Genomic DNA, 15,395 nt, shown 5'->3' with positions numbered 1-15,395 from the left:
ACTACGATGGTCCGGCATGCTGTTCTTTATTTACCTATAACTGATCCTGAGATGATTAATCGTCAGGTTACGGACGTTAAGCGTGTCGAGCTTTCCGTTCTCGCTCAGCACGCTCAGTTTACGTCAGTAAAGGTGGCAGATATATCACTTTAAAGCTTGATTTCAGACAGTGACAGACAAAAGCAGCCTTCTTGTCTCGTCAGCAACTGTCAGTTGCCAACTGTTGCTGATTTTCAACAGCTGTAGCTGGCTGACGTTAGCTCCATGAGTCGGATGAAAGCGCTGTCTCCAACTGATTCTTGTAATGTTTCCTGCAGACTTTTGTATTCTGTAACAATATGACGTTGTGCCAAAGATTGGGGCCAAAGCTACATGTTTCATCCACGTAGACATGGAAATATAGGAACAGCATGTTCATTAGTTAATGTTACAAAAATGATCTAAATATAGGCTGTTATTTTCTTCTAATACAACCTAGTATATCTTCTTAGTACAAGCTTTCAGAATGAGACACAACCAGTGTACTTGGCAAAGTAAACACTAGTGCTAAGACTCCCAGATTACGTTAGCTGGGGTTGTTGTTGTTGCATTAGCCTCAACTCAAACAGCATTCAGGACCCCGGCTTTGATTGCTAACGTGTACGTAATGTTTGCAGCTTGCGTTACACTGTTGAATCCATTATTTTTACTTCTTTACTCTGTTTTTACGACTGGAAAAAGAACAGGACTTCACCACTGTCGAAAATAATTAATTGCCGAGCCATGAGCGCCTGGTTTCTAAAGGTATTTAGCAAACTGATATTGATTGATTAATTGTTTTATGTTTGTGAATAAAGAAAAGCTAAATATCTTTGTGTTTTGGACTGAACAAAAACTCTGGGAGATTGCATTGGACGTTTCGTTGCCTGACAGATTGAATAAACCCATTATTGCTCAAAGAGTGGCTGCAATCAAGAAGAAAACGAGATAGATCTTCATCGTCTCGAGTCTAGCATTAGACCATATAGGAAGGGGAAATAAGGAGGTAGGTGGTACAGGTGGTATTCCTGTTTTTCTACGTTTCTCGTGGTCCCCCTGCATGTGATTGTCAGGGATTAAAAATGGATTGAAACAAAAGCGTCACTCTTCATCGGAAAGCCTGGAGGCAAACCAGCTCCATCCCCTTTCTTTCTCTCAAGGCAGCCAAAGCTTAAAATCCCTATAACACTTCCATTTCCGTTTGGTTATTTTTGCTTCATGCTTTTCACTTCTCCGCTCTGTGATGTAACCCCAGTGGTGTGTCAGACTGAAGGTAGGAGATGCTTGATGCAGCCTTTCTTTTTCTCTCTTTTTTTTTTTCCAGACTCTTCTTCACTAGCTTTTATTTTTATTTTTATTTTTAAACGAAGCACACCCACTCGGTGCTGCGACACAGCTTTTCTCAGCTTCGGATGGCAGTGTAGGAGTCAGGGCATGTCACCCTTTCTCTCTCTCTCTCATTTTTTCTCTCTCTCTCTGTGTAACACGCACACACAATCTCTATTTCGCCCTACTTCCTCCATAATAACACCTCCATCCATCCATCCAGGACACTGCTGAGTCGTGGTGCTGTCAGCCAGAGCCTGACGCACTCAGCCACTCATATATGCGTCACCTCTCTGGCACAGCGCCGCCGCCGTGCTGTTCACTGTCCTCCACGTATACTTCGGTAGCCAGGGTCAGGCTCTGGGCTTTTCTGGAGGGTGGGAGGGGATAAAGTGGTATTTCAAGCCAAGGAAACACTGACGTTCGTTGGACAGTATCACAGGTCACGCTTGGGGCAAATACAAGTACCATACAGGTACATACTGACATATTAGTTAAAAGCTTCTTGCTATTAAAGTCAGACCAATACTGAATGACAATATTGATATTTGACATTTTCATTTTCTTTATTGCGATGTTTTACAGCTGGAACAAGCTTTTAAGATGAGCCCCAACCAATCTATTCGGCTTGTATTGTCATTTATATCAATCAACTTTAACATTTTCAGCATTGATCTTACACTGCTTAACATGGGCTCACAATAGTAGCTATTAGCTGTCTATAATTTTAATATAAAAGCATGAAGATGAGCCAGCATAAACCCATCTGGCCAAAATAACAAGACGAATACACGTCATATTGTAGCCGAGGCAGAAGAGGAACATTGACACCAGTACTATGAGCTAAAAGACCTGCATTGGGATTTTTTCGTAGCCACTGGATAATCAACAGTTATGTAACAACAGGATGAATAGAGATACCCCTGTAGTGCTCTGGGCATGAATGGGGATGTAGGAATATTTCTTCTTTTATTGCATCCGCTGTTGCTTGGCAAATTGGAAGATGCCACTGATTTACAGTTTTGCTCTTGGCATGAACAAACGAGCCGCGGATACAACAACAAAGTTTTATCTCAATTATTTCCAGTGCTATCATCTCTGGAATTAAATACTCTTTTGTCAACACCGTGACTTGGATGTTTTCCCAAAAAATTAAAGGATAAGACGTGTACTGGCTCAGATTAGATTTATATTGAGGACATATGCAAATAAGGCAAAAAAAGCATAACCTACACTTTATGTATGCCGTGTCTGTTGGCTGTTTAGTTGGCGCATTTTGAATCCCGTATGTAGGTGTAACGTGAAATCTTGTTATTTCGATTTGCTGGTGCCGTTTTTGATCAGACCTCAAATAAAGAGCGCTAATCACGATGCATTATAGTTAAAATTGCAGGAAACCTCAAGGCTGTAGGCTGTAAAATAGATCCTCTCCTGGTGGTTTTCCTATTCAAAACTTGATTTATGTGCTACCGGACCAGAATGCAGGTGTTTGTGCACACATTTCCAAATAAACAGACTCAAGTTTTGCTTTAAAATGTAAAATTAGTCCGCCCAAGCATTGTCCAGTTCGTAGTGTGTTTTTAAATTCAGTTTCTGCTGTATATTATTGGACTATTCAGCAGGCGGCAGGCATTAGAAACATTCAGAAGTGTCTGCTACCCACACAGTACATCGGTTTCTTTGCTCTCGTGTTGGCTGGTTTGTAAAAGAGTAGGACACACACGCATTAAATCAAAGCTGATATGGGCATTGTCCTAAACGCAGTTAACAGCTTGTGAAACTGCTGGCTCGGCTGGCCCTCCCTCTCTCTCTCTTACTCTCGCCTTCCTACTATTCCACTCAGCACACCTGCATTATGCCGTCCCCACAGACCCACAACAACCAGAGTCCATAACAGTATCTTCCCTCTGCTGGGAACCCTCTTTAACCGGGGCAGTTTGTCCTCCCTCAAAGTAATATTGCTTAAGAGTTGACAGGGTTGTCTTTTGGCCTGTCACTGCAGGTAAAACAGCCGGTGACAAACGGTTCAGCGAGCCTCGCTCTCATGACTCACCACTCCTTTTGTATTGCTTCAAAATCACCATTGAAACATCGAGCGGCATGGACGTAATAGTCTTTACATCCATCTGATGTGTGGGTCAATCACTGACAGTTTAAAGAATGAATCTGTGGCGCTGGTCTGCGTCTTCTGCCTCAGTGGTGGGCCGAATGAAGCCTGGTTGCTCAAATAAGCCACCTATAACAGCACCTACCTGTCCATAAAGCGTCCACACTCTTAATCCTATAACTTTAAGCCTTAATATAATGTGAACAGGTGAGTTGTATATAAATTCACCTTCAGCACAGTTGTCATGAACGGGGAAATTAGCTACAGAGACCAAAACTGTTTTTTGTACCAGGCTGTAAACATGTTTATTTCTGCTGTGAAGTTGGACATTTGAACATGGGGACTTATGGAGACTGACTCACTTCTGGAGCCAGCCTCAAGTGGACGTTTGAGGAACTGCAGTTTTTGGCTTCACTCTACAGCCACGGTGGTTACAGTTTGGTGTCAGTGTTAGATAAATGGCTCATATGAAGGTGCAGGCATAAGATTGCATGGTTTGTTGGTAAAACACAGTCCTGTTATTGTTTCTTTGGAATGCGACCACGTTTTGTACGGCTGCAACTAACGATTATTTCTGTCATTGCAGATAATTTTCTTGATTAATCTGTTTTTATTTTCACAATATCACAAATTAGAGAATAATGCCAATTGTATTTTCCCCAGAACCCAAAACATTTCATCTTTAAACGTCTTATTTGTCTGACAAACTGTCCAAAACCTCAAAATATTTAGTTTAAAATGACATATAAGAGAGAAAAGCAGCTCATCCTCACACTTGAGAAGCTGGAATCTCAAGAAAATGACTCAATTGCCGATTAATTATCTATTGTATTTAATGGACAGACTGTTGCAGCTCTAATGTTTTTTGTTTTTTTCTGCTGGTTTCAAGTGAGTTGGGAAGATTCAGGTTAGCTTTACTCACTTTTCAATCTCAGACTTGAACTTTAATGAACATTTATGAAGAAATATTCAACGTTACAGAGAACCACCTCTTTGAAACCAGGTTTTTCGGGCCTCTAATAGGAAAGTAACTGCGTCTGACTGCTGCTATGTCTCCAGTGTAGTTGTTTTTTTTCTGTATCTGTGATTTCGCAGCCCTGCTGTGCATCCATCGCCACTTTGCCTCTTTGAACTGCGATTTGTCAAAACAAAAGTCTGAATATCTGATTCCAGACCAGAGGTGGGCTGTCAGTCTCGTTTGACATTAGGCAGCCAAAAATGGAAACATTACACCGCAGATTTACTTTTAATGAAAGTTGTAGTTAGAAATAATAATAATAATAATACAAGTATCCTCTACAGAGAATATTTTTGGTCTCATCTTAGTACATCATCTTTGCTCCCGCTGTGTGTGTGCGTGTGCACATCTATACGGTGCATGTGTGTGCTATGGTTTGGATTGAAGCAGGTCCCTGTTGTTTTACATTGGCAGGATGTCAGAGCCCTCCACTTCCTGTGGTAGACCAGGGTTGGCTCGGCGCAGCGATCGAGAGAAAACCCTTGACAAGCTCTCTAACAGAAGACCTGTGTGTGTGTGTGTGTGTGTCCTTTGGCGTACGCATGCATTTTTATGTTCGCTTACATCGAAGTTTGATGCTAATGAAGACGTCCGCCAACTTTTACAACTGAGCAGATGTCTGTGCTCTCACACGGCTCGGTGCAACTCACTGTGGTGTTGCGATTCGTTAAGACGCTCCACTTTGTTGTGAATAGTGATTAAAATCCAGCTTAAACGGGCGTCAAAGCGGAGGAGCAAAGTGAACGAACTCACTTATTTTCCTGTTCACTTCTGCAGACACAAGCAGTGCCGCAGGGACGGGTCGATTAAAGGAGCAGTGTGTGGTGATTTAGTGGCTACTAGTGGTGAAGCTGCTGATTGCAACCTTGTTGCCTTTCCCTCTTGGCGTCTGTAGACATAAAACTTTAATTTTAAACTAACAAAAGCACAAAGATTGTTATTTTCAGGCACTAATTAAAACATAAATATGGATATTATATCACATTTCTGCCAGATCTAACACACTGGACCTTTAACCTAAAACTTTTTACACCAAAAAATACAGTTAACGCAAAACTTTTACAAATCTCCTCTAAATCTCTAAAACTTTGTAGTATTTTGATGAGTGTAATATGGTTTTTAATTGATTTTTTTTTTTGCCATAGTTTGAGAGATTATTTGATTTTTATCTTTTCTCACTTTGTATCATTATAAATTAAAAAATCTTTGACAAAACAAGTTTGAAGACTTTGCCTCATGCTCTGTGATGAGCATGTCTTCACTTTTATAATAATATATTCAGAACAATCATTAGTCGGAGCCTTTATACGTACATAAACGTCTGCATCTTTGTGATTCTCTGGATAATAAAGGGTTTGTCCAGATTTATCTCCGGTGGCATCAGAAGCTGCAGCACCGACGGCTGATTCACTCTTTCTTTGACATTTACCTTTTTTTTTTTAAAACTTCTTTTTAACACTCTTTAAATCAGTCTCTATTTTGGTAAATTACTCCACGGTACATCTGCTCATATTGATGTATGGTCTGCACATTTGTGTGTTTTTTATTTGTGTGTGGGATTCTGTGCACTGAATAAATGTCAGCATGTTTTATTATCGTAGCTTGCACATGGCTCCTCTGTCCCTACATCAGATTTATGGAGATTTCAGATTAATGTTAAATGTTAAACTAACTCTTATTTATTACTCTGTCTTTGTAGATGTCTTTGGTATACAAAGGATTTCTGCGCCTGGTGTAATGTGTTACAGGGAAGAACTTATTGAAAGATTTCGTGGCCCCTCTAACCTGAAATGTTATTGTGATGAATGATTAGAAAGATTAGCTTTGACGCCGAGAGTAACAGGAAGAATCCGGGTGTTTAATTAGAGATCCTCGTTTGCTTCCCGGTGAGAAACTGGGAATTGACAACAAGTTGGCAACACAATAACATTAGAGCCCCGCAGAGGCAATCAGCAAAGGTAAGAAAAAAGGAACTGAAGCGAACACTGAATCACTTCGCTGTCACCGAGTGAACTCATTGAGCTGAAGGATGTAATTCATCCGGCTCCTAATATCCGGGATGTGCCTCAGTTGCGGTCTCTCTCTCTCTCCATTGTGGGGTCCCGTAAGGAAAAGACCGGCATTGATCGCCCTTTTGGGGCGAGTCAGTCGTTTCCTTTTTTTTCTTGTGCGTGTGACATGATCGATCGGTCGCAGAAAAAGAAGTGAATCCATTTCAAATCGTAATTTGTTCCACGTTCTCTCCTCCAGATTAGTTATTCAGAGTTTTGGACGTCCAGTGTTGAGATAAGAGAAACTAGTGACTCTTCTTTTTTGCCCACAAAAGGCCACAATTTATCGTAATCATCCTCAGTAACCAGACAGACAGTAACCTCGGGGAAGAAGGAGAAGCCTCATTTTGGAGCTGGGGTCACATCATCAAAGTCATTGTGAGCGATAATGATAGCGCAGTCCTCCGCCATGCTTCACGGGATCACTATGGGATGTCACGCTGACTTCTCCCGTAATGACTCTTTGTGCGAGTGCTTCTTTGACATCCTAACCCAGCGGCGTGGCATTACAGCTCCAACAATGTGAGTGCGCCGTTATTTCTCCGGCTTTAGGAGACGGTCTTTGTGCAGATCGTCGCGGATACCGGGCCGTGTTGGGTTGTGCTCTCGAGTTGTCGTTGTCGTCGACACGGCTGGTGGACAGACGTTCTGTAAAGATGTCCGCTGTTGAAATGAAAACACGTCTCTGTCTTCTGTCAACCAGTAGGTCCTCCTCTTTCATGTTCCCCGCTTAATAGGCCATTGATCCGTGTGGCAGGACATTGTACTGTGATCACCGGTAACAAGAGAGCTATCTGCAGAGAAGAATGGAAGCGTTCTCTTCCGAATGAAAGAGGTACAAAGAAGTGTTTCCCGAGCCCAAAAAGAAATCAGGCTGCTGTAAAAGAGCCACATTTGTGCTGTGTGGAAACTCCCCAAAACCTGAGTAATGAGTCATTTAAACTTAAGAGTTAACGTGCAATTGTTACAAGTCCTTCCATTTCCGGCAAAGGCTGCAGCTCCACAGGGGTGCCGTTTCACAAGATAAGGCCCAAGACTTCAGTGATCCGTCTCTAACAGCTCATTGTCCTCCGATCATTGAAATTATTAACACTTCAGATATGACATTTTGAGTCGGATGACAAGCAAGCTGCTCGAAGCGTCACCTAAAGGTGCTAATCAGAGACGCCGCAGGAGCATAGCAACGGTGCAAGATCTATTACTGTACATCCGTGAGCGTTCCAGCTCGCGACGTCACGCGGTTTATGTGGCTGTCTCGTGCACGGAGCGCGTCGTCCTGTCGCTGATTTTACTGAACGACGCGCCTCATCAGGTGCGCGAGGTGAGAAGCTATTTTTGGCGGGTTTGTTGGTGTCGAACGTGCAAGAAAAGGAGGCGTCGGAGCAGCGGGATCAATGTTTTTGTCTGTATTCTCTCAAATTAACGGTTCTGATTGCATAACACTTCACATTTTCTTTTTTTTTTCTTTTTTTTAACCCATTAATCTGACACATCCTGACACGGCGGCTCAGGTCAGTATAAGGGAGCACTATAAAAAATCATCTGCAGAGGACTCCCCCTTCACACAATCAGTGTCAATCTCAGGCTGGCCCAGTTCTCACACAATCATGCCCCGCAGCTTATTCTATCTGTCCATCGACAAGCTTGATCTTTCCACCAGCGAGCCAATCTAGTCCGCTGTGTGTCCGTACTGGCACACAGTGTGTGGATCTGCTGATGGGGAGAGATAATACTCGAGTATTTGTTTGGGTTTTCTGGGCCGATGGCTGAGCCGTGTGATCGAAAAACACAACGCGGGGCCAAAAATGTACAATCCTCGTTTTGCGATAACGGGCAGCGATCTTTGATCCTTCCACACATGTGAAATCCGTTTCATACATCATCACGGTTTAGATTTTATTAATAGCGCCTTTAATTCCAGCGGGATGTATTTATTCTGAGTATAAATCATGTGTTCCTCCTCTGCTGGCCTGTCGTGCTTTACAGTAGATCCAACCACACTCGAACAGGATTATGAAACAATCCCCCGGTGACACTGACTGTGCTGCCCAGCGATGCCGCCTCCCTCCCTCCCTCCACTCTTCTCAGCTCCATCCACTGTGGCTAATTCTGCCTGCCTGCTCCCTTGGGCGTAATTGATCCTCATATCATTAACCGTATGTGGATCTATCCTGGGAAACGCCCACTGTTTTACTGCTAGTGCACACTGCACCGTACAGAGTGGTGAGCTCCATGATTGTGTGCATGCAACAGCGGTTGTAATGTAAACTATCCTGTTATCTGCACGGGCAGGCCCGAGAGATAGTGGCTGTTTAGTCTAACCATGGGGAGGAGAAGAAAGTGGAGCATGGCGGCACAGCCCGCCTTCGCCACCCTAAGGGGGCGCTTAGGCCCCAGGAGGAAGGGCGTGGAGGGCCTGTGCTTGAGCAGCTTGCTGGGGGTCCTCCGCTCCCACACCTGGCTGATCGGAGAGGAGGATGTGGCCTTGCTGCTGGCCCGCACCTCCATTCCACACTACCACCATCACCACCATCACCACCGAGCTCACTCCCTGTCTTTCTCTCTCTGCTCCTCCTCTGCAGATGGCGGGAGCGAGGATTTGGCAGACCCACGCCTGCCCAGTCTAGACCCTCACCTGAGCCACATCGGCCAAGGTAAGCGACACGTTTTTCCAAATCTTTCCAAAGATTATATTTAAATCCAGCAATGTTACATTCGAGGGTATGCTTTGACGTCAGTGAAGCATACCCTCACTGAAGTGCCAATCCTAAGTTGAAGTGCGCCCTCGAATGTAATACTGCAGATATTAACAGTTACCAGCTTCAAAAATGTTTCATGTTTTGGAGCAGTTTACTCTCAAACTAAAAAATATTTGCTCGTCCTTTCTGTTTTGTGTTTCCGTGGAGATACACAGGGTCTGACTAATATCTGGAAAACAATCAGTCACAGCAGTCGACTCTTAAATGTAACGGAACCAGCAGTTAGTCCGAGACATTTCTAGTCCCAGACAACCAGAGGTAGACAGAGTACACAACAAGTACAGATACTCCTTGTCCAATATTACTCAAATACAAGTAAAAGTAGTAAAAAGATTAGTTAAGTAAAGTACTAAAATTATATTACTTAAGTAAAAGTATTAAAAAAATATCTCTAGCTTTGTTGTCATTATACAATACACTGATGCCCCCCTGTTGCACGATTTTGGCAGGGTGTGCCCGCTGAGCTGACGGCGCTCATATCGGAGACAGTACCTGTGACCATACCAGTGTTATTATTCAATGATCTCTCTGCATTTCGATGTAATATGTAATGTTGGCAGGTTTAACAGCTGCTAAGAAAATGATCGCAGTACGCTGGAAGCACCCCCTCACACTTTGACCATCAGACAATGGGTTTTAACTTTTCTGGATGTAACGTATATGGAGCTGTCAACAGCCGGTATTATTCAGTGGCTGTACATCATTATTTGTTCTCTGTTTGAATGAAGATAAATTAAAAATTGGATTAAAAAAACTGATGCGATTCTGCTACAGACTTGTTTATAGCTAAAAAAATAAACAAATAAAAGGCGAGAAGCCCCAGAACACACACTCAGCTGCATTCATCAACAAATGACATTTCTACATATTATAGTTACATTTGAACACAAACTTACATCATGCATCACAGCCATAAATGAGTCAGTAGCTACTTTACATAACGCACCGTCCTTTTTCAGGTTGGAAGATGAGTTTTTGTAGGCCGTGATATAATTTGTTCGTGGTAAGCACAACAAACATTTCAACTGCAACAAATCAGTTTTTGTGACAAAAATCTCAAACATGGGTTTGAGATAAGGTCACGGGTGCTCGGTGGGAGTTTCTCCAGTTTCTTCCTCCATTGTATGGATTGTATGGCATGACGTAGTACAGGTACGGCAATAGACAAACCATACACCAATCAGTAAGCTCAAAAGTAGCGAGTAATGAGAGCGTCAATAGAAATGTAGAGGAGCAAAAAGTACAATATTTGTCCTTCAAATGTAAAAGTATCCCCCCCAAATAATACTCAAGTAAAGTACAGATACTCAAGTAAATTTACTTCGTTACTGTCCACCACTGCAGACAATCAAACATTCTGTGAAACACCACACATACGAGCACTGAACTGCTTTGCTAGTTCAGTCTTGCGGTGACTAAGATGTCTGCTGTAAAAGTTCATGGACGGATTTAGCTACCAAGTCTGTGAACTTCACATTTATTTTTAAGCTAAGCACTGTATTTGCGAGTCACCGGCACAGCTGATGGAGGATGTGATCCAAACATTTCCACAGCGTCCAAAGGTCAAAACGTGTTGAACAAAGATCGATGTAATCATTTCCAAAAAGTCTGATGAAATATTCAGCTTCAGTTCATATACGGTGACCTTTAGTGCTTCAGAAACAACATTTTTCTCCGCAGCCACTGAAACTGTTTGAACTCTGACTGCAAACAAACGAGGCACACACCTGTGCTAACGAGGCACACACCTGTGCTAACGAGGCGGTCTAAGAGCTCCATAAAATTCATTAAAGAAAGTTTCATTAAAGATGTATTACTTTATTAAAGTCGACTTCCAGTGGACTTGACTCAGTGTTGCCTGTTCAAGCTTTCCCACCTTCACCTTTTCATTTCCTGTAACACTTCTCTCTCTTGGAGGGGGGTTTTCCATTTCACAGTACAAACGCCACGGAGGCCGCGTTCACCGGGCTGTATTTTATCCGACTTTATGACGGCTGAAAATTAAATTATATTTACAGGAAGGGCGCCGTATGAATTTTATATTCCTCTAATTCCCGTAAATCTGTGCTTCTTACGGGGGAAATGAGCTGTACATAACAGTAGATGTTTATCAATAGGCGGGAATGTCGGGCGCTCGGCAGGAAACGTCTGGGCCAGTTATAATTTCATGTTGAGCACCTCGATGAGTAGGTGTTTGTGTTTATTTCGAGGCGCGGAGTGGCCCTTCAAACGTGTCTCTCTCTCTCTCTCTCTCTCTCTCTCTCGACGCGGTCTAAAATAAAACACCATCATTTCACCCCCCTCGACGCTCGCTTTTGTTCTCTCGGATCTCTCGACGCTGAAGTGCGGCTTTTCCACCCTCTCTCTCTCCAAGCCGCCTCCGTCTTTGCCCTAAATCGCACCTCTCGACTTCTACTAGTTCACGTAGTGTTTTCACAGCGCCCCACGGAAAGAAAATCCGTCAAACGCGAGCGCGAAAAATGACAAATTTCTGCAGCTTTTGGTGGAATAATCGCCTAATAGGACGATAATTGTGTGTTTTCGTTCCAATATTGGAACGCGTTCAAGTCGAGCTGGATGCTGACTACCGATAATTGCTGCCTGAATACCAAGTTTCCTCTTGGTATTCACACCAGGGCTGCATACACGGGGAGAATTTCCACACTTTGGGGATGCAACCGCTGCTCTGGCTGCTGTTGTTGTTGTTTTTTTGCTTCTGCAGTGACATTCCCCAGTGAATGAATGGACCGACTCCAACACTGCTGGAGCCGACACACACAGACGTGTGTGTTTTTGTTATTTCTCACACACATGTGTGTGTATTTGCATTACCACAACCGGTTTGACCCCCCCCCCAAAGCCATCCTAACTGTCACACGGCTTTCCTCCGGGGACTCGTGTCCTGATAATGGCTTCACGTCTCACGGTGGCGGCTGCTATCTGATGCGAGACCGTTGCTTGACCAGTTTTGCTTTTGCAGCTTCTCGTCTGCGGGGAAATGGGCAGAGCTGATTCACAAAATGGATGTTGTGTTTACAGACAGCTGGCTGGTTTTTGTACACCAAGGAATGTGTGTGTGGAAACACACACACACAAAAAAAAAGCCCTAAGTTGTCATAATTTGTGGTTTTTGAAGCAAGAGAGAGGAAAAGGGGGTGGGTGAATGATGAAGAGTGGTTGTTTGTGCTCTGTCTGTAATTACTGCTCATTGTGCGAGCTTTTTTTTTTTTTTGTAAATAAAATGCTCTCTCATGGTCATGACTGCGCTCTTTTTTTGGATTGTTTAATCACATTTCTGGTTAGAAAATCCTCCTTTTTATTATGTTCAAATTGTCGGGTGTTGTGTTACCGTTGGGCTCGCAGAGGTCAGACGGGTCGCTGTTGTTTATAACGGTGAAAGTAGACGGCACGTGTCGCCCGCGGGGCTTTTTTCTCTCACGCGGGTCACGCCAATCTTGTTGCACTCAATACTCAGAATCCACATATGTCACGTCTGTCATACACGTAGAAATCCAGCAGCATCCCTCCAATAAACACTACTGGTGCTTAAAGGATGTGAAGTTTTCATAATCAATCATTTGTTTGTCTTTTATCTGTGACATGGTTATGGCCTTTTCTGATTTTGTTTTGTGATATCTTACAGTCTAATTAATTAACCAAATTAAATGTGTATCAGCTCGCATTCAATTAAAAATAACTAATGCTGACTACAAAGTAGTCTCTGGTTCTGTAAACAACCTCAAACTCAATCAGTGAATAGAATACAGAAGAATTTATCATGGCTCTGCCGCCCGTACACTCGGGTCAATCCAAACTTCTCTGTTGTTCCCCGTTGGTGGAACCAGTTCCTACCAGATCAGGGGCGTCCCTCTCTACCTTCAAAAGCCTCCTGAAGACCTTCAGCTTTTCAGAGAGGACCTCCCAACAACCGGACATGATACATCTATCCGCCCTCAATCACTAACATGTCCTTGTTGCACTGTAACTTGACTGTTTCCCTTTTTTAGTAAGTCGCTTTGGATAGAAACATCAGCTAAATGACTAAATATAATGTAATCACGCTACCTTTGTGAGTTAAGGCTGTGTCAGAGAGGCTTTTAAAAGCTGAGTTTTGTCTGTCCACAAATGCAGAGGCAGATTTCATCAGTATCATCAGACTTGAGTGTTATTTTTATCACAGTGCTAATATAGAGAGTAATGCACACGCTCTTCCGTTCCATTATTAGATTTAATGCACTCTTGAAAGGCCGAGAAAAGAGTCTCATGCTGTTTGTTTTTGTGTGTGTGTGTGTGTGTGGGTGTGTGTGTGTGTGTGTGTTTCCCCTCCCATCCTGCAGGTGGCAGCGTAGACAGCGACTGTGCCTTTGAAGGAGACTACGCCGTGCCCCCGCTCTCTATGACCGAGGGCATGCAGCACATTCGCATCATGGAGGGCGTGTCGCGCTCGCTGCCCTCCTCCCCGCTGCTCACCCACCAGACCATCAGTGTCAGGCTACAGCCCGTGAAGAAGCTCACAGGTAGAGTGAACATGACGAGTCTGAGTGAAGCAGTGTTGGGTTAGGGAAGAAGAAGAAGAAGAACAGCCAACAGGGATGTGGGCTGAATCTGGTTCAAATTTGTCTTGTGTGCACATCCTCGCCTGTAGCTGTCCTCCCCCATAGACTCATTGTACTAATGCAGCCTCCCTTAACCCTTCACTGTACCGCCGTGGGCTGGTACCTCATCAGAGAGTCACGCACGGCGAATTAAAGCAGATTTCATGACACAAAGTGAAGAGGAGTGGGAGTGGCTTCTCACCCCGGCGTTTGCCGATAAGCGGTAATCACTTACCGTATTACTTACCCGCTAATTGTGAGTAGAAACATAAAGCCGGGGGGGGCCCCGCGTCTGGCCTGCAATTTCCAATTCTTGTAATCACCAAAGTCCTACGTAATTGACAGTGCCAAGAACAGCTGACGGACTGTGAGCTGTGGTCAGCTCTGCCCTCCTTCTATATCTCCCACCACTAATCGTTTCCTTCCACGCCGAGTATGTGGACTGCGTGTCTCCCCGTTAACTGGATTACGAGTCTTGTGTCATGTTTCCCTTTTGCTGTTATCACGGGGTGAGGAGGGAGGGTGGGGCGGCTGTGGTTTGTTATTTATGCTAGACGGCGTGGACGTCCGAGGGCCGGATTTCAAATTTGCAAAGTGAAATATTGACACTACAGCTTTTACACCCAACGGCAGCGCAGCCTCCAAATAGAAGTGGAGTGGGTGTGAAGGACTTTAAAGCTTAATTCGGTAGTCACCACTAGGGTGCACCAGCCTCTCAGCTACCTCAGATCATTAACCATTTCTGATATGCTGGAGGGGGTAAGGAGGAGGAGGAGAGGGTGGCTGATTCTTTTTACATCATACAGAATGATTTATACTCTCTCCCGGGTCATCTGAAGTGTAGTTTTTAAAGAGGAAACACGCCAATAGGGATCCTCCGCCTCATTTTTACTGCCACACCGCCGTAGAGCGCTCTGTGACATCCAGCCGAGGATGTTTTGAGAAGTTCAGGACTCGAGAATTAAATTCCAGACAAAGCAAATGCTGGTTCTCTCTGTTGCTGTTTGAGGGATCCATCTTTGTTCTTCATGTCTCGTGGCCTGATTTGATGTCTGCGCTTTCATCTGCGCGATTCAAAGTGAATTTTTTAAGATCGTGTGTGTGAATCTGTAAGTTTTTATATATATATATATATAAACGTGTGTGTGTATGTGTGTGGCTGAAGAGACGGTTGATTAATGACATGCGGCGCTGTCGCGCATGTCGTCATTTGGCTCGTTCAATCATGACAGTCAGATGCTGCTTTTAGATGTCTCTCTCATTTTTAATATCCTGTACAGTCACGGCCAAAAATATTGGCACCTCTGTCACAGATCTGTTTTGGTATGTTTATTTCTTTGGTTTGAAGTGGAACGACACAAAAAAAAAGCAGAGAAATCTGAGATGTTTTACACAAAACTGCAGACACTGGTCATTGCTGTCCACTTCAGAGTTCTCCAGCACTTTGTCTGGGTGCTTTTTTCAAATATTCTCCGGGTCGTTATCCTGATGTAAGACCCATGACCTCCGACAGAGACCCAG

The 15,395-nt window shown here is 43.7% G+C and overlaps 1 protein-coding gene across 9 annotated transcripts in view; it reads left to right on the top strand.

The window, feature by feature from the left end:
- tanc2b (tetratricopeptide repeat, ankyrin repeat and coiled-coil containing 2b) overlaps positions 1 to 15,395 on the top strand; it is a 136,134-nt gene that overhangs the window by 61,136 nt on the left and 59,603 nt on the right. For 7 of the 9 annotated variants that reach the window (XM_027289030.1, XM_019262802.2, XM_019262800.2 and 4 more), the window contains 2 exons: positions 9,103 to 9,174; positions 13,617 to 13,796. In XM_027289030.1, coding sequence (XP_027144831.1) covers positions 9,103 to 9,174; positions 13,617 to 13,796 — 252 coding nt within the window. The remainder of the gene's footprint in view (positions 1 to 9,102; positions 9,175 to 13,616; positions 13,797 to 15,395) is intronic. The other 2 variants (XM_019262803.2, XM_019262806.2) reach the window with 1 other exon arrangement.

The sequence above is a fragment of the Larimichthys crocea genome, chromosome XVI (genome assembly GCF_000972845.2).
Source record: "Larimichthys crocea isolate SSNF chromosome XVI, L_crocea_2.0, whole genome shotgun sequence".
NCBI lineage: Eukaryota > Metazoa > Chordata > Actinopteri > Sciaenidae > Larimichthys > Larimichthys crocea.
The sequence above is the reverse complement of the archived record's forward strand: the minus strand, read 5'-3'. Positions and strand labels throughout refer to the sequence as shown.